Source organism: Plasmodium vinckei (genome assembly GCF_900681995.1).
Source record: "Plasmodium vinckei vinckei genome assembly, chromosome: PVVCY_10".
Taxonomy (NCBI): Eukaryota; Apicomplexa; class Aconoidasida; order Haemosporida; family Plasmodiidae; genus Plasmodium; species Plasmodium vinckei.
In genome coordinates, this window is record NC_051302.1 from 111,022 (window position 1) to 133,333 (window position 22,312).

The window sequence follows — 22,312 nt, forward strand, 5'->3', positions numbered from 1 at the left end:
AATACCTACTATATAAAATATCGTATTTCAAAAAAAATTCAAAATATATACAAACATGTAAAAATGTAATTCAAAATAAAAAAAATGTATATATTTATTTCCATATTTAATTAATTTATTTATTAATAAATTTTATATAAGTATGGTATACATTTTTTGTTTTCATGTCTCCACTTATATTTGCATACAATATATTGTATATATTATGCATATATATATAAATACATATCGAATAAATTATTCTTTGTTTCCATAATTTTTTCCATTATTTATAACTACAAAATTCCCATAAATATCCAGCTATTATTTGTTATCGATCATTTTAAAATAAATATTTTTTCTCAGAAAAAAAAATTAGTGATGTTAAAAAACTTGTAAAATAGTTATTATAAAAATGGATTCAATTATATGTAGATCGAAAAATATTTTACAATATAGAAATCTTTAATAGTTAAGTGGAAATAATAATGCATATATTTTTTATTGTTTTATTTTTTTAAATTATAAAGAAAACAATTAATTTTTTGTCCCACTGAAACAGCCATTATAAAGTTTCTCTTATAAGTTTTATGTTGTGTATTTTTAAAATATATGCCTATTACCAAGGCATAAACAGATATATATATATATAATACGTATTTTACGATTTAAACTAAATATGGATATGTTCAAAGCATGTATAACACATAGTATAATTAAAAAAGTGAAAAAGTGAAAAATAAAATAAATACACAAAACTAGAACAAAACACCATGTCACTTACACCAGAAAATATTTCTTTGTGTATTATACCCACAAAAGCATTAATTATTACAAAACTAAGAGTATTTATTTGTATAATTTTCACATAAAAAATTTATAACCCTATAAACAAGGTGTAATTTTGAATTAGGATATAAATATTCTGAATTATTTAAAATGAAACCTTTTGTAAAACTCATGAAATATATAGACAAATTATTAAAACAGGTTTGAATTAAATCAAATTGATGAGAAAATCCATTACTGTTCGAATTTTCATAAATATTTATTTGGTTTGACATACTAATATTTTCAATTAAAAAACTTCGTACTAATTTGCTCATAAAACTAGCATTTGCTATATATAGTTCAAAATTGTTTAAAGACTGTGGTTTAACACTTAAATAATTTAATATGGCATTGTCATAAAATAATATTTTTTTTTTTTTATTTCTTTTTTCGTCGAATAATATTTTGTCTACATTATTCTCATCATCGGAGAAAAGTGAGCACGAGACACTTTCGTCATCTTTACAGTCATTATTATTATCATCATTGTCATCTTTATTTTTTTTTTCATTTTCTTTTTTATTAGTGTGTATATTGGAAATATTTTTATAGAATAACTCGTTAAAATTGTTTAGTATAATATTTTTATTTAAGCTCAGTTCAAAAAATGTAAAGACGTCCTTCATAAATAAAGGGACAGTGAAATATTTTGAAACTAATTCTTGATCATCAGAAATAAAAGAATTATTTTCATTTTTTTTGTTAAAGGAATTATTGTTATAATAGGAATTATCAATAATATCTTGAGTGCTTGCATATTTTTCAATATCTTTGTCATTTAAATTGCATATATCATAAGTTTTTATAAATAAATCATCCTTTTCATTTTTGGAAAAAAAAGATAATATATTTTTATATTTATCCCTTAATTTTGTTCTTCCTTCATTATTTTTTATTAAATAAAATATTCCTAATTTTTTTAAAAAGAACATATCATTTTCTAAAAATTTTTCATATGTTAAGTTTTCCTCCTTTAGTAATTTATTCTTATGTTTAAAAAAACTATTTCTCATTTTGGTTCTTATTAATTCTTCTTCAATAATATAAAATATTTTAGAATTATTAATATCATTTTCTTGGTACTCTTCATTCATTTCATTAGTTTTTATTAAATTACCATCGTTATTTTTTTGATTACTATTGGTATTACCATCACTTACTAACTTTTTGTTGATATTATCATTCACACAACTTTGAGGATTTTGTTTATTCAAGACATTATTATTGAAGTAACTATAAATTTCTTCTCCACTGTTTTCATCCTTGTATCTTTGTTCCAAATCTGTTTTTTTCTCAGATAAAAAATTAGTAATACCGTCAACTAAATAATTAGCAACATCAAAATTGTACATAAATTTGTTTATAAAAAAAGAGCTATTATTGCTTTTAAAAGAAAATAATGTAAACGATGTAATTAATATGTAGAGATATTCTTTATTAACTTGATTAGCATCACACATTTGCAATAAGCTATCTAATATTTGGTGTTTTTCATTAAAATGGCTATATATATATGACAAATATATGCATTCTTTTATCAAAAAAATTGTTTGAAAATATTCAGTTAATTTCTGGTAATTAAACTTTAGTATCAATAGTTTTTTATTATTTTTACAGGATTCTTCAACATAGTAAAAATTTTGAAAATTTTCCTTAAATGTAAAATTATACTCAAATGTATGAAACAATATTTTATTTCTAATAATGTTTAATTTTTTATGCGACTCATTAAATTTTAGTCGAACATAACCTTGAATAAGAATAGGACAATCTTTTATCAATTCATCAATATCTATTTCGTTTTCTAATTGCTCTTTAACTATTAATTTACACAAATAATAAACAAAATCAGATATACACATTATAATACTAAAAGGCATATCTAAGTATAATATTTTGTGCTTTTTATCATTCTTTACAACTTTTTTGTTAACTACACCATTATTTTCATTGTTATAATCATTCCCAGTTTCATATTTATTTTTTTCGTTATTTAAATAGTTGCCTAGTCTTGTCTTACTTATATTGTAATCGCATTTTTCTATCCTCGAAATATCATATTCAACATTTTTGTTCTCATTCAGAATTTTTCTAAAATTATCACTTAAGGTATAATAGCTGTAATAATTTTCCTTATATACTGTTAGTATAGCTTCTTCAAGTAATGTAACAAAAGACAACTTAATATAAGAACCTAAATTATCATAATTAACACTATTTTTTTCATTTTTTGCTTGCTTATTTTTTTTTTTTTTCACGCTTACATATATTTTTTTTAATAAGATTTTTAATATTGAAATTGTGTAAATCCATAGGGATGTGTCTTGATGAAATAGTTTTAAATTTTTGAAAATATTTAAAAAAATAAATTTTATTTCTTCTTTTTTAAGTTTTTTAAAATTTATTATACTTTTAATAAACATATATTTTTCATATGTGCTCAACGTATAAAAATTATTGCTAAAGTTGCAAAATATATGATTATATGAGCTATTAAATACACTATATATAGAAAAATAATTAAATATACTTATTCTACATTCATATAACAGTTGAACTTTTCTGATAACTTCTTCGTAAATTTTATAGAAACTTTTTATGTTTTCCATATTTACATCTTTTTCAATATTACATATTATTATATCTAAAATTATGTAGAGAATTGTTATAAATTTACAAATAAAAGAATATATGTTTAAAATTATATTTTTTATTTGAACATCAAATTTTATATAATTTATTAACTTCATTGTATTTAAAAATATATTTAAATTATCATATAATTCATCACTAAAAAAATTTAAGTAAAACATCTTGTTTTCAGTTTTATTATTTGTCATGTTCAATTTGATATCTTCATATTTTTTTTTGTTTTTTTTTAAAATGTGTAGCTCTTCTTCTATATCTATAATTTTACAAATTTGGAGAAACTTTCTTAAATAACTTTCAATACACACTAAATTAGAAAAAAGATAATATAACATGTTATTTTTATCTAAATTTTCAATCTTAATTAATGAACAGTTTAATTCTTCATAATACTTATGACAAAACAAATACACAAATATAAGAATTGTATTATTATCACTAATTATTATATCATTATTTAATTTGTGATTACTATTATTGTATATAAATAAATTATTATATCTTTCTGGGGTTTCTCTCTCTATTATACCTTCGTTTTCCACCCCTTTATTTATATTATCTTCAGAAGATGAAGACGGATCACTATCAGCAAATATTTTATTCGTTGCATTAATACTTTTTTTTATTTCAAAACGCTTTTTTATAAATCTATTTATAAATAAAATTGTCATATTAGAACAATCAAAAGCATCAAAGCAATCAGATATCATACATTCCCCTAAACTTTTTAACCCTATTAAATTAAAATAGGAAAGAAAACTTATATTTTTATCTTCAAGCTCATCAAAATATTTTTCAATAAGTATATTTACTCTATTTGACAGCATTTTCATTATTTCTTTTATATCATCATATTGTATTTCACTAGTATTTTCCCTTATACTATTAGGCACATTTTCCACTACTTCATTTTTACCATCATCCGTCTCGTACGAAAAATATCCAAAATATTTTTTTAAATAAAAGTTTATAAATCGATAAAATGAGCACATACCATATACAACATATTTTGAGTTATACTGAATATTTAATCTTACACTGTTTATTATAATTTTGATGTTTTTTATAATATCATAAATATTTATTATATTTTTTATATATAAATACATCATAATATTTGTAATGGTAATTATAACATTATTTATATTTTCATTAGAATAATTTATTATAATATTGTATATATGCTTTATAAGTTCATCAAATTTTGTGTTATTATAGTGCTTATATAAATAAAAACATAAATTGTTTATCGATATAAAAAAGTAAAGATCATCAAAAGTTTTCAAGCTTTCTTCATTTTTATCTAAATTGTTTTTTTCTTCCTTTTCATAATCTATATTTAGACTGGATTGGCATTCAGCATAATTTTTTTTGTGATTTGTGTGGCTATTGTCTCTGTTTTTATCAATCTCATCATCATTTGCTAAAATTTCTGAAGTAATGTTCACATTTTTATTCCAACTTTTGAAGTTTAACACATATTCTAAATTTTCAATGTGTATATTTAAAATTGTAATAATATCATCAGTGCTTAAATTTGTATAATGACAACATGAGCTTAAACAAAATAAAAGTGTATTTTTAATATATCGATTCTCGTCGCCCTTTTCTTTTGATACCTCCATATATATTCCAATCAAATATTTGCAAATTTGTGGAACTTCTGAAATGTTTATGTGTATATAATTTAAGCATAACAATGATATAATCATTTCATTTTTTACAACCTTCAATTTTGTGTCATTTTCTTTCATATACATATCAATTTTTTGTAAAAAAAAATCTATAACTTCATTTATATAACTATTATACTTACATAATATGCATAATAGCGGATAAAATACATATATATTTAAATTTTCATCATTTATAATTTTTTTTGTTTCTTCATATATTTTATTACAGATAATTTCATGAGATACATCTTGTTTTACTTTTTTGTTTATTACATTGTGTTCATCTTTCTCTTTTTTTATAGATTTAATTTCAGATCCTTTATTTGAAGTATTTTCTTTATGTTGTTTAGATATATCACTATCATTTCTATATGTGTTAATACTTTCGTTGTTTTTTTTTCGACTTAACAAATTTGTTGATTCATTTATGTTATCATCAATGGATATAATAAACTCTTCCTTATTTTTTATTCTACTTTTTAACTTTTCAAAAAAACATTCAATTATATAAAAAAATAAATTAATATAATGGTCATTGAAAAAGTACAAATTTTTAAAGATTCCAATTATTTCATCAATATTATTAAATTTGTCTGTAAATAACAATTTAGCATAATAGTTAAAATTTGAATTTGAATCGCTTTTAATATTTTTATTAAACAGTTTATATAAAACTCTTATCAAGTGGTTATTATTTGTTTTGTTGTTATTTTTTAAATTGTATAATGAAATATTATTAATTTCATCATTAAGTATAACTTTTTGTAGTTTTTCATAAATGTTTATTTTTTTGCACTTTAAGAATGATTCATGTACAAAAGATTTATCAAAATAAAGGCTCATTAAATTATTATTCTCTGAAGATTTAAAATAATATGTCATGTTATTATTATCCAAGCTTCTCTCATTATTTTCCATATCAAATTCAGTTCTCATGCTAGCCCCATTTTCTAAATTGGAGCTAACACCATCTTTCGCATTTTCAGCTTCGATATATTCATTATTTTTATAATATATTGGATAAATTGAAGATACAAGATTAATAAGCTCTTCTGATATTTTTTCATTATTTAAATTTATTAATTTAGAGAAATCTTTAAAAATATATTTAATTTTTGTGTGATATAAAATATCATACTCTTCATTACACATATTCTTTTTTTTATAAACTAAATAATTTATATAATATCTTGTAAATATAATAACAGAACAAAGTATATTCGTATTACACACATTAAAATCACTATAATCATTATTTTTTAAAAAGTTTTTTTTTAATAAATTATAAATAATTTCAAACTCTACATATTTTTTTAATGATAAAGCAACTAAAACTAATATACTTATTTTTATTATATTATTCTGTATTTTATTGTATATATTATTCAATTTAACCTTGTTTTTATATTTTCGAAAGTATGTGCTTATTAATTTTATAATAATATCTATATAGTTACTGACATTATAAAATCTGCTAAGTTTTAGCAAGATCAACAAATTTTTCAAATCAAAAAGAACATCTAAATCTTGTTTAACACAATCCACTATATCATTTTCAGTATTATTTTCTATATACTCATTTTTACTATACTTATTGAAACTACTTCCTTTTTCCACACTTTCTTTACTGCTTTCAACAGGACTATTCAAAATGTTCTCAATATATTTAAAATATTTACTCATTATGTTTTCATTACTATCAATTAATTTATCATAACAATATAAATAGTGTAGTTTATTAAAGTCTTGTTCATAGCTCATGTTTTTTTCATTACAAATGTTGGTATCCTCCAAAGTTGATGGTTTTGTTTGATTCTCAATCTCATTTGCATTTTTATTTAATAATATACATACACAGTTGTAAATAATTGGAATATTGCTATCACTACATCCTACTTTTGATAGGGTATGTAAAATTAAACTTCTGATTACAAAGATACGATAAAAATTTCTTTGGTTATAATATAACCCATTTTGATATTTTTTTGTTTTTACATTTGTATTATCTATATAACAATTATCGTATGACAAATTATAAATAAATAATAATGCTGGTAGAAATTTTATCAATTCAGATGAATTTATTAAACAATAATACGAAATAAATTTAAAAACATAAATTAAATTATATTCAAATAATGATAATATTAATGCATTTATATATATATAACTGCATTTAGATATATATTCGATCTTCAAATTTTCAAATGTATTAATACATAATTTTGTATTCAGATTTAGAAGAATATCCAATTCGTTTCTTACCCTTTCAATATTTATACAACAAAATGTGTGCTTCACATTTTTACATAAGTTAAAAAAACGAATCAAATATATTAAATCAATATGATTAAACATTTCATATATATAAAATAATATATTATTTAAACATAATATATTTAATATATCTTCTTCATAAAAATTATCGACATCTTTAGTCAAATATTTTATTTCATTCCTTATATTATTTATTATACTTAGATTACCGCTACACATGTTTACCCCATCTACATTATTCCTACCAATTTTAATATCTTTATCTCTTTTTATTAAATATTTTAGAAAAAAACGATTATAATTTTTAAAGTATAACATCCATTTTTCTTTCAATTTTAATGACAAACTCATTATTTTATGATTTATGCTATTTTGATCCTCCATATATTTTTTGTTCAAATTATATTCAAGAGTTATATGAATTATCAAAAACAATAAAATAGGCGATATGTTAAATTCAAAAATGTTTATTTCATCGGAATAATTATCCTCTATATTTTCTTCTCTATTGTTATTTCTTTGAGTCTCTTTATTAGTACATTCATTGTTTAATCCAATAACATTTTTTTCAAATATTTTGTGATTTTTCGTATAAATATTATCATTTCTGCCACTACTATTATTCCTTACTTCATGATATTCCTCAGTAAATCCCAAATTTTTGTAATAAATTTTTAGCAAAATATCTATGCATTTTAAAATATAAACAACGGTCTCATTATTATTAATATTCAAGTTGCTAAATACTAATAACAAAATGAAGATTATAGTTTTTATAATGTGATAAACTTTATCTTGCATAAAATACATTGATTTTTTTAGCAAATGAAAAAAATTTTTAATAAGTTTATGTACACATCCATTAATATAACTTATATCATATATTTTTAATGCGAAAATTAGTATGAATAAAATTATATGTTTCCTTTTTATTTCTATATATTTTAATATATCATCATTTTTCACGTAATTGTGGTTGTTCCTATTTATTTCTTTATTATTTATAGTATATTCGGAAGGTTTCTCACTGTTTTCTATTGTTGATTTATTATGATAACGATCGTATGTCTGTGTAATGTTATTATCATTTTCAATATTGGAATATGAATTAGTATCTAATTCGTCATTATTATAACAAAAATCTTCCTTTTTTTCATCAGCTTCTTCTTCTAAACTGTTGTGGCTACACACATCCAGAGATATATTTGTGTGTGGATTTTCTTCGTCCTTTTCGTTAACATCAATCATGGTTAAGCACAAAATTTCCTCATCGTCAATAATTAATTTGTCCGAAATCATGTTCATGCATAATTCCATATTATATGTATTGTACACATTTTTCAAATTTATTAAACATAACATAATAATATAATTATACACAGTGCTATTTTTATGATTTATTTCATTACATAAATCGTTACTCAAAAAAATATTATAAATAGTTCCTATTTCAAATTCGTCTATATAGCTTATTAAATGCTTTAATATTATAAAAAGTTTATTACAAACCTTATTAATTTTTTTTATTTTTAATGTTTCAATATTTTTTAAAAAAATATAAAATATATTTTTAACAAAACTTTTATCAATAGTGATTAATATTTTGAATAACTCTAAATAATTGATAGGCTCATTGCTACCAACATTATTTTTTCCTCCATCTACTTTCCCTTGTTCTTTTGAATATGCCAAATAACTTTTTTGCATTTCATTTCTACAATAATATATATTATCACTGGCTTTATTTTGATTTTTTGTAATTCTTTTTGTTTTACTTTTGCCATTTTCTTCGTCCTCTTCACTATAAATATTGCTTTCTTGATCAATGTTGTTAATAAAAATTTTATAAATAGTTTCTATTAAAATGTTTATAATATCATTATTACGAATTAAATGGTAAGTATTATTTTTCTTTAATTGAAAATCGACATATATTCTATCTATTAAATAATTTATATCTACACATTTTTCCAGTACACTATTACAAATATATTCAAATAATATTTTCTTAGCATTTAAAAACTCACGATTATAATTACATATATTTTTCGATTTCAACGCAAAATAATATATATCATCTTCATTTACCTTTTCTACATTTTTGTTTTTAACATTTATTTTAAATTGTTTTGCAATTTTTGATTTATTTTTCTTTGATATATTTAAATTTAGTTCCTTATTTGTTTTTAACAAGTTATAATCAAAAAGAAAATTTTCATTATTACAATAATTACTATCATCTAAAAATATATCAATAAGTTCTATAACTATATTATTGTCTTTTTTTATATTATTCTTATGAAATGCATTTAAATTTTCAATCAAAATGTTTTCATTTTGGAAATACTTAACATTTTCAATAACCTTTGCATATTTCCGTTTCTCTTGATCATTCATTTTCACCTCGTTTTATCATTTACTGATCAGTAATTTATATTTTGTGTTGATGATACTATGGCTAGTAGTTATTCAAATTATTATATACACCTTTATTGTGTTCCCACTTTATTTTTTATATTGTATTTTAACTCTTTTTATTTATTTTTTTGATCCTTCAGGGTTATTACATACATATTTATATATATTCATGTGTTTTCCGTGGGTACCATATTTTTATCCACAATACTATTATATATAGTATCAACTTCTACTTGTTTACTTAAAATCTGATAAAAGAAATATCTCTTAGTAAATGATAAGCGATATTTTTTCTCTTTTTAATTAATAACAAATTTCTTTAAAATATTAAATTTTCGTATATGTTCTATATTTTATCAGTTATAAAATATTTAAGCATATTAAATTGAAAAAATATATAATATCCTATTGTTTCGTTTTTTAACCCCCAATATGCTTATTTAATATTACAAGATTTCATCTCTTCATATTTTCAAATAATGCAACAATATACATTGTTAAATGATATTTATTTTGTCATTCATATACTCACTTTTCTTTGTACATATATATAATATATTTTTTTTGTTTAAGAAAAATCTTTAATTTTTTATACCATGTTTATTTCAATGCAAACGATTCTGTATTTTCCGGGTAAAGCAATTCCAAGAATAAATTTTCTCATTTTTTATTATTTTGTGAATTATTCGTTTCTATTATTATATTATATAATATATACTAATCATATGTTTGATTATTTACATATATATATGTGAAAACTGAATGATATAAAACAAAATATTAAATATAGAGGGAAGAATGCACCCCAAATTATGTACATTAAGAAAAACCAATACTATATATAACCCAAATCATATAAAACATGTTTTTTCGAATTAAACTACGATAAAATAGTAACTAATACATTTCTTTGGGGGTTATACAATAAGTTTACACATATGCAATTGAATATTTTTATATTGCCCTCCTAATAATGCTTATTTTATTGATAGTTTTCCTCTTTTATCCGTTCATGAATATCAAATAAAATATGCAGTTTAATAAACAAAACAAGTTAAAAAACATTATATATATCATGAAAAGGCAAAACATGGGTAATTTATTATTATATAACAATTTTATTGTTTCCCCCAAAGTATAAATAGTATCTTAAAAAATATATATTGAAGGTAGATCATATATTTTAAGACACAAGCAACTGCAATAAAGTGATTAATTTTCGAATGTATTATCACGTTTAATGTAAAAATAATACGCAATTTTTGTGTCTTGGAGAGAATATTTTCATTATAGTAACTTGGTAATACATATTCTTTTAATGAAAATGATAACTCACACATACTTATAGAAAAATATATTGTGTGTGCGCATTAGCTGAATGTATTTATATGCCATTAAAAAAAATATATATAATATTTCATTTTACCTTATATTATTTATAACGAATATAAAATTTAGCTAATATAATTTAATTAAAAAAGTAGTGAAACTACGACAGTATACATGTTCATTATAAATTATCAACAGCATAATTTTAATGGTTATTTTATCGTAATTGATAAAAATATATAAATTTAAGAAAATTATATAAAACAGGTTTGTTCAGTAAGGATATACTTCCCATTTTTACAATTTATATTATCCCAAAATAATGCTATTAAAAATTGGCAGATTATTTTTCTTATTTATGTAAAAAATATATATTATAATAAATGTGCTTTACCGGTGTGCGTATTTTTCTCAGACAGTGTATTTAGTTTTTTGGTTTTTTAAAATGACAATTCTTAAAATATTAAAACATTTCTTACGATAGAAAACATTCATTTCTTTTGGTACATTTATAATATAAATGGTTATAATAGAAATATGAGATATATAACAAAAAAAAATATATATATAAATAAAACGATATCATATGATTTAATACCAAAATTATTACATACAAAATATAACATGTGGGACACTGTAAATTATATATTTCTTCGCACACATAAAAAATAATAAATAAAAAATAAAATGGATTGTTTATTTCTTTAATAAATAGAATATTCCCCTTTTCATTTTAATTTCCATGTAACTATTGTGTCTTTTTAGAAAAAATATATATGTTCAACCTTAATTATTAAAAATATATATATTTTTTTTTGTATGTAAATGTATGCACGAATAGACAAATATAAATACGCGTATTTATAAAAAATATTATATTTTTGTTAGACCATTGTGAAATAAACAATTGAAAAAAAGTATTTTATTAATTTTTGTAATATTATGTATTTTTCCTATAGTATTTTTTATTTTGGTTTTTTTGTAAATTCTTAATTTTTTTTTATCATTTATCCATAATGAAGAGGATAATAACTTCATGAAACTTAGAACAAAAAGTTAAACTTTTTATAGAATTTTTTTTTGATAATGCAATTTTTTTTACAATTGTATAAATATTTTATATATTTATCATTTTGTATTTTAATTTTTTACACATTTTGTTAAAAAAAATTAAATTTATTTGTCTTATTATCAATTTGTTGTAATTGTCATTATTATTGTCACAATTTTTTTATATGTTAATATAAAATGAAAGTTTTTTGGCATATAAAGATTGGAGAGAAATAATAAAATAATATTAACTTTTTAAATTTTTATTTATGTATATCCATATATGATTGTGCATATAAAAAGGATGACTATGTGTATATATATTTATTTGTTTTCAGAACATGAGAATACTGTTTAATAAGAATAGAACTGTTCTATTTTTATTTATAAATTTTTTATTCGTATTCGTATTCATATTTTTTTTTGTGATGTTTTCGTTTCATTTGTTTTGTTAACACTCTTGATTTTTCTCATCATTATTATGCATCATATGCATTATTTGTAATTTTATGTTTTATTAATACCACATGGTTCAAATATTTGTTATAATTCACACTGATTATAAATTGTTGTCATCAAGAGAATGTTTTATTTAAAAAAAAAGACAAAATAATAAAATAGAAAAACCATAGATTGGATATTTGAATGTTCACTATTTTATATAAAATAGTGTATAAGTTATATTTCACATTGAAAATTCGAAAGAAAGCCATACCGAATAAACTTCAATTTACGTAAAACAAAACATAAAATATGTATAAATTAAGTAATATAAATTCAAGGGATATAGAAAATGGTATCAATTTCCATGACACAAAATTTTCTGAAATGATAGAAGAAGAAGATGGAGAAAAAACTGATGATATTAGTCTGGGCACAAGTGAATATTTTGATAAAATCGATATTCTAGAAAAAAGGATTGAGGAGGAAAATAAAATCATAGATATTTTTAATAAAAGCTTAGATGTTAATGATGAAGAATACAATAAAATTATGAGTTATAGCAAATCATTATGTCATAATGATGATAATAATAATACAGAATCAGAAGAAATCAAAATCAATGAAACCATAGAAGAAAGAGAAAATTTAGAAACACCAAACATAAGTATAGAAAAAAGGAGTAATAATAATTCGAGTACAAATCTTTATCAATATAATGAAAATTATGAAAAGAGCGAAATTAATGATAACCAAAGTGACGATATAAAAATAAATAACATCAAACATAATCAAGATACAAATGCATATCGTTACAAACTCTATTTATCGAAGGAAAACCTTCCCCAAAAATTAGAAAATGTAAAAGTAAAAATAAATGATATAATGAAAAGTGTATTAAAATCATATAACGAATCATATAAAAAGCAATATATTTCAAGATTATTACAGTTTAGAGACATAAATTGTATATTCAGTTGTATGTTTTTTACACTGTTAATAATATTTTCTTTTATGAATGAATGGATGGGAATTTTATTATCAATATTATTATTTATGATATCAATGCAATTAAAATATTCTCTTTCTAATATGTCATTGTTGAATTCGATTGTCGCAATTATTTTAATATCTATAGCTACAGCTTTTTCATATGCGAATATTAATAAAAATGGGATAGGCAATGTTGCTGTAGATCCAGATGCTAAAATAATTATAAATGCAAACAGAAATTTATTAATGCTGGAAACATGCCTTTGTCTTTTCTACACATTTATTTTATTTTCATATATGATTACATTGAGGGTTGTAAAAAAATACAAGCAAAAACATATTTGGATATATCATAATATAATAACTCTTTTTAATTTTCTTGATGTATGCCTTGTTTTTTCATTTGGGGTGTTAGCATTTTTCTTTATATTTATAGCTTTAGAGAGTAATTTACTTACAATTTTTTCTATATTATTATTTGCAAGCAGTTTTTTAACATATAATTTGCGATCGTTTAGTAATATTTTAATGCTAATTATTCAGACGAGTTTATTAATAACAAATGTTATTATAGTATCTACATCGTTACCTATAAATCATCCACTGAATAATAAAATAATAGTAAATATGCAAGTACAAGAAATGAGCAAATTACTTAACAATATTTATTTATTTTATATGACATATTTAATATTTTTTTTGGCACTTCATTTATTATATACATTTTATGTTTTCTTTTCAAATAAAAAATTTTTATCTAAATTGTTTGCTCAAAGAAAGATATACTTTTCAAATGTCTTCCCTTATACCACAAAAAGTTTTGATGAATACGTTAATGGAGAAGTACATTTTAAGGAGGATAAATATTTATTATGTTTGGGTAATAATGATCAAATATTATATGCTTATAAACAAAACAGTAAACCAGCAGAGGTAGATATACGTAAATATATTTATAACGAATTTCATTTGTATAAACAACTTTTATTAAATACAATTATTGATCCAGACAATTTACCAAATAAGAATATAAAATATGCAATAAACCATAATGCTGATGAAGGGAATAGTAATACCCATTCAAATTATCAGAAACAAAAAAATTCCCAAAATAAAACATCCAAGTATAATAATAATGGAAACAAAGATCTAGTATTAGATGTAATTGATGCATCATCCGATGTGTCTAGTAATTCTCTAAGTATTGCTGGCGAACCAGAAATAATACCAAATAGAAATATATCAAATGGTGATAATAATACTAATAGTTACAAAAATATTATAAAGAAAAATTCTCGATTATTACTTAAAAAGGTAACGAATATTCAAGATGAAAAACTAAATAAAAATAAACTTAAGGGTAATAAATCCCTAAATAATTATTATCTAACAAATTGCGAATATTCGAATAGTGATCCAAATTCATTGTTCTATAGCAAATACTCACATATAATTGGTGTGTTAGTAAAAAATTATGGCGAATTATTATATTATTTGAATAAAAAGAAAGTAATTACTAAATTAATTGAATCAGAATCAAAACTCAACAATGAAAATGCCAAAACAAATGGTGAAGGTTTTAATAATTTAGGGAGAAACAAACTCAATGAATTGTCTATGTCAAGCGAGTTGAAAACAAATACAATAAATGATGATTCCATAAGTAGTTATAGTAATGTAAAGAAAAACGAAACAAAATCAGATTCTCAAATTAATGATATGCATAATATAAGTAAATCGATAGATGATCCTACTCCATCATACGAAAATGAATTTGATAGTAATAATCTAAGTAGTCAAAATTTTATGGGTACATTAGAAAAAACAAATGATTCATCTTTTTATTTGATAAATAAAAACAAAAATTTTACTAAATCAAATTCATTATTTACAAATTGTACTAATGAATATTTTAACATACCTATTTATTCACCATCTCCAAATGTTTCTCCAGATAAATGTAATAAAATGGACGAAAACTATTTTTGGTATTACTATCCTGGTATTATTGATAGAGTATATAATGAATGGCTAACATGTAAAAATCTAGACTGTAAGAAATTTAACAATGATTTTTATCATTTGCTTAAAAATTCAAATGAAATACAAAAATATTTTTATCAAAATGATAGTATTGAAAAACAAAGTGACATCAAATTATTTGACATTACACAAGTTTTAAGTAACAATATAAATATTATAAACAAAATTGTACAACCTTATTCCCCCTTAAAATCTTCATCACTTTTAGATGGTGATTTATTACCTAATAACAATAATGCAAATTCATTAAATGGAATAATAAATAATTTTCTAGAGGATATAAATATCGATGGGAATGATATATGCTATTTTGATATATCGAATATGCAATCCTTTATTGAAGATAATAATAATAATATAAACTTATTTTTATCATCCTTAGCTCCAAATGATAGCACAGACAAATTATTAAATAACCATATTGCAATAAATTCTTCCGATATTTTACAAAGTCTTATAAAAGAAATAGATGAATATACCCAAGAAAACAAAAAAAATAATAGTTATTATCAATATAATAACAAAATAAATGGCAATACAAAATTTTTATTTAATAATTTAGAAAAAAAAGGGGCACACATATTAGACAAAAATAAGGAGAATATATTTTTATTAAATAATTCATATGGTTATAAAAACAAAAACAACAATATAAAAAGTTATAATACCAATAATAATAGGATAGATGCTATTATAGAAAATTGGAAATATAATAAACTTGATGATATAAATATTTTAAAAAATACCAATTTTGAATTTAATGATTTTAGCTTACATGGTACAGATGGTACTTTAATACAAGACAAATACAAAAGTAATGGTGAAAATATAAATTTTAATGATTTATTAAAATATGCAGAAACATTAATTATTCAAAACACGGGAAATGAATTCATGAAGGAAAGTTTTGCTGACGCCTTATCTAGTAATTTACACTATGAATCGGAAATTGAACTTATTAATAATTTTGATGAAATTTTAAGTAATTTTATCAAAAATGTTAAAACTGAAAAAGTGAATTCGCTTGCCCCTTCGAATATTATGGATAAGCAAAATAATGAAATAGAAACCCATTCAAACACTAGAAAGAGTGCATATAAAGAAAATATTTCAAATATAATTAGCATTTCGAATAATAACGAACCAAATGATCAATATTTAAATATTCAAACAAACAAAAATGCTTCTATGACAAAAAATAAAAAATGTACCGATATATTAGACAGCTTTATTTCAGAATCAAATATGACAAACAAAGGAATATATACCACTAAAGAATTAACTGATGTAAAAAAATTGAATATTAGAGAAATTTTAACATCTCCATCAAAATTTGATGAATTTACTATACCAAAGACAAAAAATAAAGATAGTATTGAATGTCTTAAAAAAGCAAATCAAAACATTAAAGAATTTAATGAAGTCCCCTATGATTCTTTAAAGGAATATATTGATAACGACCCAATTTCAGAAAAAAATAAACTGAAGGAAAAAGAAGGTGACCAAAATGATGAAATCGAAAAATTATACGATTCTATAAAGGGATTAGAAAAATTAAATGACTCAAATTTCATGAAAAAGACAAATTTAAATAAAAATAATCAAAGAAGCCACAGCAACTGTTACAGTAGTAGTAGCCATAAATATCACAAAAAAAATGGTAAGAAAGAAAATAATTTTGTTGAAAACTTTTGTATATATAGCAATACTATAAACTATGATTCAAAGAAAAAACCACAAGGAAAATATAATGAGCATAAACAAGTAATAATAGATCAATATGACGATGATAATTATGAAAAAGAATATGGATATAATTCAGAATATATAAGACGAATTGAAGAAAAAAATAATTCAACTAAGAACATATCCAATGATAATATAAGTAATAGTAATAACTTTAATATTGATAATTATGATCTTATAAAAAATTTAAAAAAATATTTATCCTCTTCTAGCAATATAGGTATAAATGACAATGAATTTAATGATACCTTCTTATTAGATTATATTAATAAATATTTAGAAAATAATAATTCATATAATATAAATATATATAATGAAGTGGTCATAGATAGGAATAACAACAAAAAAGAAAATACCAAAGAAACAGAACTAGACAAAATAAAACATACTTATAATACATCGAAATTCATAAACAAATTTAAACAAAATAATAATGATAGACAATATCTGAAAAAAATCAATACATTTCTGAACAAAAATGACTTATTTAGCAGTCTCAATGAAAAGAATAGTTTTTCAAAATATTATGATACATATGATGGAAGTAAATTATTTAAAGAATTGGATAAAAAAAAAAATAAGGAAAATGTATTCTTTTCAAATTTGTATAACAATAACTCAACAAATTTTCTTAATATGAGCATGCCGAAAAGCAATTATACCAACTGTAATAGTTATGATAATAATTTTTTAAACAAAACAGATGTTTTAAAAAATTGGAGTTATAATACAAAACTTATGAATGTTAATGTAAAAACTAACGAAAGACAACGTGATCTATCTAATATATATAATGTTAAAAAATTAAATACTTTAGAAAAGATAAAAGAAGAAATAATAAATTATATTCCAATTAAATTAACAAACTTAAAAAAAAATGAAAAAAACACAAATTTAGTAAAAAATATATCTAAAACAAAAGTGAATAAGCCTGTTTCATGTATTGATTCGTTAAGTAATAAATATGACGATTTATATTATAATATAAATGAGGAAAACAATTCTTTATTTTTATCCAAAGATAAAAACGTTTCTAATAATTTGTCTAGAATCAATGAGGAAGACAAAAATAATATTAAATATAAACAAAATATTCAGAACATCACAAACGGAAATGATGATATATATCATAGTGTATATGACATAGAAAGTTCAAATAAAAATAACAACATTGTAAATTCAGCCTTTGAATTAATAAATAATGAAAAACAATCACAAGAACATCAAACAAATCAAATAATTCATGAAACTATAAAAAAGCCAAGTATAAATTTAACGATAAGCAATAGTCCCAATTATGTTCGTACTATTAGTCACCAACCAACACAAAAAATATCAAATATTCTCAACGATAGCAAAACCATAAATATAGACAAAATTGATATGCTTAATAATAAAGATGAAATAAAAATTTATCAACCTAACAAAAACATATTTAATGATATTTATGGATTTCGAAATAAGGTATCAGAAACAAACTCATCAACAGAAAATGATTTAACCGAGCTGCTAGTTGGTAGTGATATGTTTTACGAAGCTTTTAAGTATAAAAGTGATGAAAATATCGATGATTTAAAAAAAAATACATTTAATAATGTGAATGATAATAATAATTTTATAAGCTATGAAATTAAGGACAATTCGAATATTATGCAATCACCAGATGCAAAAAATAATACAAACTCTCAACCAAATATAGAAAAAGAAATTACAAAAGGAAATAAAAATTCAGAAAAATTAAATAATACTTCTATTCTTTCACTAAGTGGAAAATATTACCTAACCCATCAAAATATGTATAACGAAAAATCAAACAGCAGAAATAGAAGCACATCAACGAATTCTTTTTTTGTGAAAAATAATAATTCTTTTGAAAATAAAAATTATCCAGACTTCGAAAAAAAAATTTCGAACGATTTTTTCAAAAGTTTTAATATTCATAAATATTCTAATAATTTTGAAATAAAAAATGGACAAACTACAAAATTGATTGAAGATGATGAAACGTTAGACAAAGAAATAGAAGAAATATTAAACAAATTAACTGGCAAAAATGAAATTAATAATAGTCTAGAAATTATTACAAAAAAAAATATTAATTCAAATGATAGCAGCAAAAGTGATAGTAGTAGCAAGAGTGACAATAATAGCAATAAAAGTAGTGTCAGCCAAAATAAAAGTGAAAGTAACAGTAATGATAGTGCAAATGCATTTGGTAGCATGAAAAAAAAAGGAGCATCTAATAATAAACAAAATCAATTAAAACGTAGTGATAATTCAGAAAAAAATACATACAAAAATAATGTAATGATGCTATCAGGCTTTTTAAAGAATAACAGATATAATTTTTCAAGTGAAGAAAATGAAAAAGAAGCAAAAATGAAAACTCAAAATAGATATTATAATAAATATCATATAATAAACAATGGAAAGTATAATAATAAAAATATAATTAATTCATTCAATAATTCATATTATATCCAACATTTTAATAACATAATTAGTACATATTCATGGTGCCCTAATAGTATTGATTTAGAAAAAAATGAGTATTCATTAAAAAAGGATAATCTTTATATGGACACAGGTAGTACTGAAGACAGTGATATATCAGATACAAGTAATTTTGTCAAAGATGTGATAGATCAAAATTCCAATTCAAGTATGTCATCAAATGCATCTGAATATTTTGAAAATAGAAGTTTAACAAAATGGGAATCACAAAAAAGTTTGCAAAATTTACTAAAAAATGAAAAAAAAATAGAAAATAATCAAATGAGTGAATATGAAGATGTTATAAAACATGTCGAAATAAATACAAACGAATCTTTTATAGAATTAATCAAGCAAGGCAGTATTTTTCCTAGCATTAAAATTAATCCAGCCACAAATGAAAATAATGATGACAATAATAAACATACATCAAACCAGTATAAAAATAAATTAGGAATATTTAATTCGGAAAATGATTCAAATGCATCTAAGCATGTATTAAATAGTAGCACACTAAGTTATATGTCTAAAAAAAATAATAAGCAAGACATATTTCTTAATACACCACAAAATAATATTAGCAAATATGATATACAGGTATTTACAGATGATGGAATTAATGATGAATATAATAATCAAAAATGGGATGAAATGAATAATGAAGTTAATCAAGAAATAAATAAAAAAAATATAAAAAACAAACACATAAAAAATCAGGAATATAAAATTATCAATTTAAATGGGTTGAAATCAGTTTCATATCAAAATAGCAACATAAATGATACACAAAGAAAGGATAAAATGAATCAAAATTTTTATCATGATCAAAATAATTCATCATTTTATTCTAATAACTCAAATGTACTAGAAAGTTCTAATATTGACATAAATTCAATGAATATATATAAGTTACCAAAAAATCTTCTAAGTAATATTGATTCGTACAACGTATATAAAAATAACAGTTTATCTAATATTTCATTTAATGAATTTGAAAAAACTGATATAACTGTTCAAAATGTTAATGTAAAACCCAACATTTTATTTGAATCAAAATATATTGAAAATGCATTTAATAGCCATGAAAATACACCAACCAAAGACCTACAGAAAATGAATTTACAAACTAAAAAAAATTTAGTGCACCAGCTCCCAAATAATCAAATTAATAACAACAGCAACAATAATTATAGTAGTAGACATACCAGTATTGATATCTATCAAGAGACACAAAATAGCAAAACATATAATTTAAATAACAAATATAACCCCGAAAAAAAAGACACACAAAAAACACAAATTCTAAATACACATGAAAAAAACTTAAATTATATAAAAAATAAAAATAGTAGCGTAATAACTGACATTCAAAATGATCACAAAATCTCGTTTATAGAAGAACTCAAAAAAAAGTTACTCGAAAAAAAAAATATAAAATCAGCTAATGGTGTAAAAATAAGTAAAGAAAATAAAAAACACACTAATATAGATACTAAAAAAGATAAACACTATAATTCAAATTCTAAAAATCATAAAAAAAATGAAAATATTCGAAATATGAATAGTGAATCAATTGAAAAAAAAATAATTAATACGCCAAACTCACACCATCTTGGAGAAATTCCCTATTCAGCAGATAACTTTTGCAATATTATTAACAGTGATGATGATATAGATCAAAACATGTTCGTAAATATGGGTTCAAAATAAGTCTATATATATATACCCCTGAATGATTAATTCTACGAAGTGTATATCCCTTCCAAGGCATAATAATAAACAAAATAAAAGTATTGTTTTATGTACTTAATGCATATGAAATGAGAATAATTATGCATCCTATACAAATTATACTTTTACTATTGTATATTTTTTTTTTGTTCATGTGACATGGATCATTTGTTTTCCGTTGTCAGATCTATATTTATATGTATTAAACTTTTATAGTTATTTTTTATATTTAATCGTGACAAATTATAACAAAAATATAATAACATTAATAATCATATATATTATTAAATTGTTTTAATACTATTTACATAAGGGCCTTTTCCTCTCATTCTTTTTATGGAAGAATAAAATATAGCCTTTATGCAATTGTATAAGTTGAATACAATAAAAAAGTTTATAATTTAAAAATTAAATATTAAAAATATTGTTCGGTTTTCTTACTATTTGTGAAGAATTATATTCAACATTTTTTACAAAATTGACAAAACAAAAACAAATTAAAAAATTATAATATTTATATGTTAGCCATATTATCGAAAATATTTTTCTTTTAAAATATGACAATTTTATTGTAAAAAAAGTACATGTGTAAATGTCATGAGGACATATCCATATATAAAATGTGTGCATAACCCAGGGGAAACATTCCTCAAATT

General features: G+C 21.2%; 2 protein-coding genes across 2 annotated transcripts; one reads left to right on the forward strand and one right to left on the reverse strand.

Moving 5' to 3' along the window:
- Positions 1–818: 818 nt before the first annotated feature.
- PVVCY_1000300 (conserved Plasmodium protein, unknown function) lies at positions 819–9,809 on the reverse strand (the record flags this gene model as incomplete). Its single annotated transcript, XM_008625488.1, has 1 exon — positions 819–9,809. The coding sequence occupies one exon, from the start codon at positions 9,807–9,809 to the stop codon at positions 819–821; it is 8,991 nt and encodes a 2,996-aa protein (XP_008623710.1).
- Positions 9,810–12,962: 3,153 nt separating this feature from the next.
- Positions 12,963–21,635, forward strand: PVVCY_1000310 (conserved Plasmodium protein, unknown function; the record flags this gene model as incomplete). The annotated part of the gene is made up of 1 exon (XM_008625489.1): positions 12,963–21,635. One exon carries the CDS (start codon positions 12,963–12,965, stop codon positions 21,633–21,635), a length of 8,673 nt encoding a protein of 2,890 aa, XP_008623711.1.
- Between the last annotated feature and the right edge of the window lie 677 nt (positions 21,636–22,312).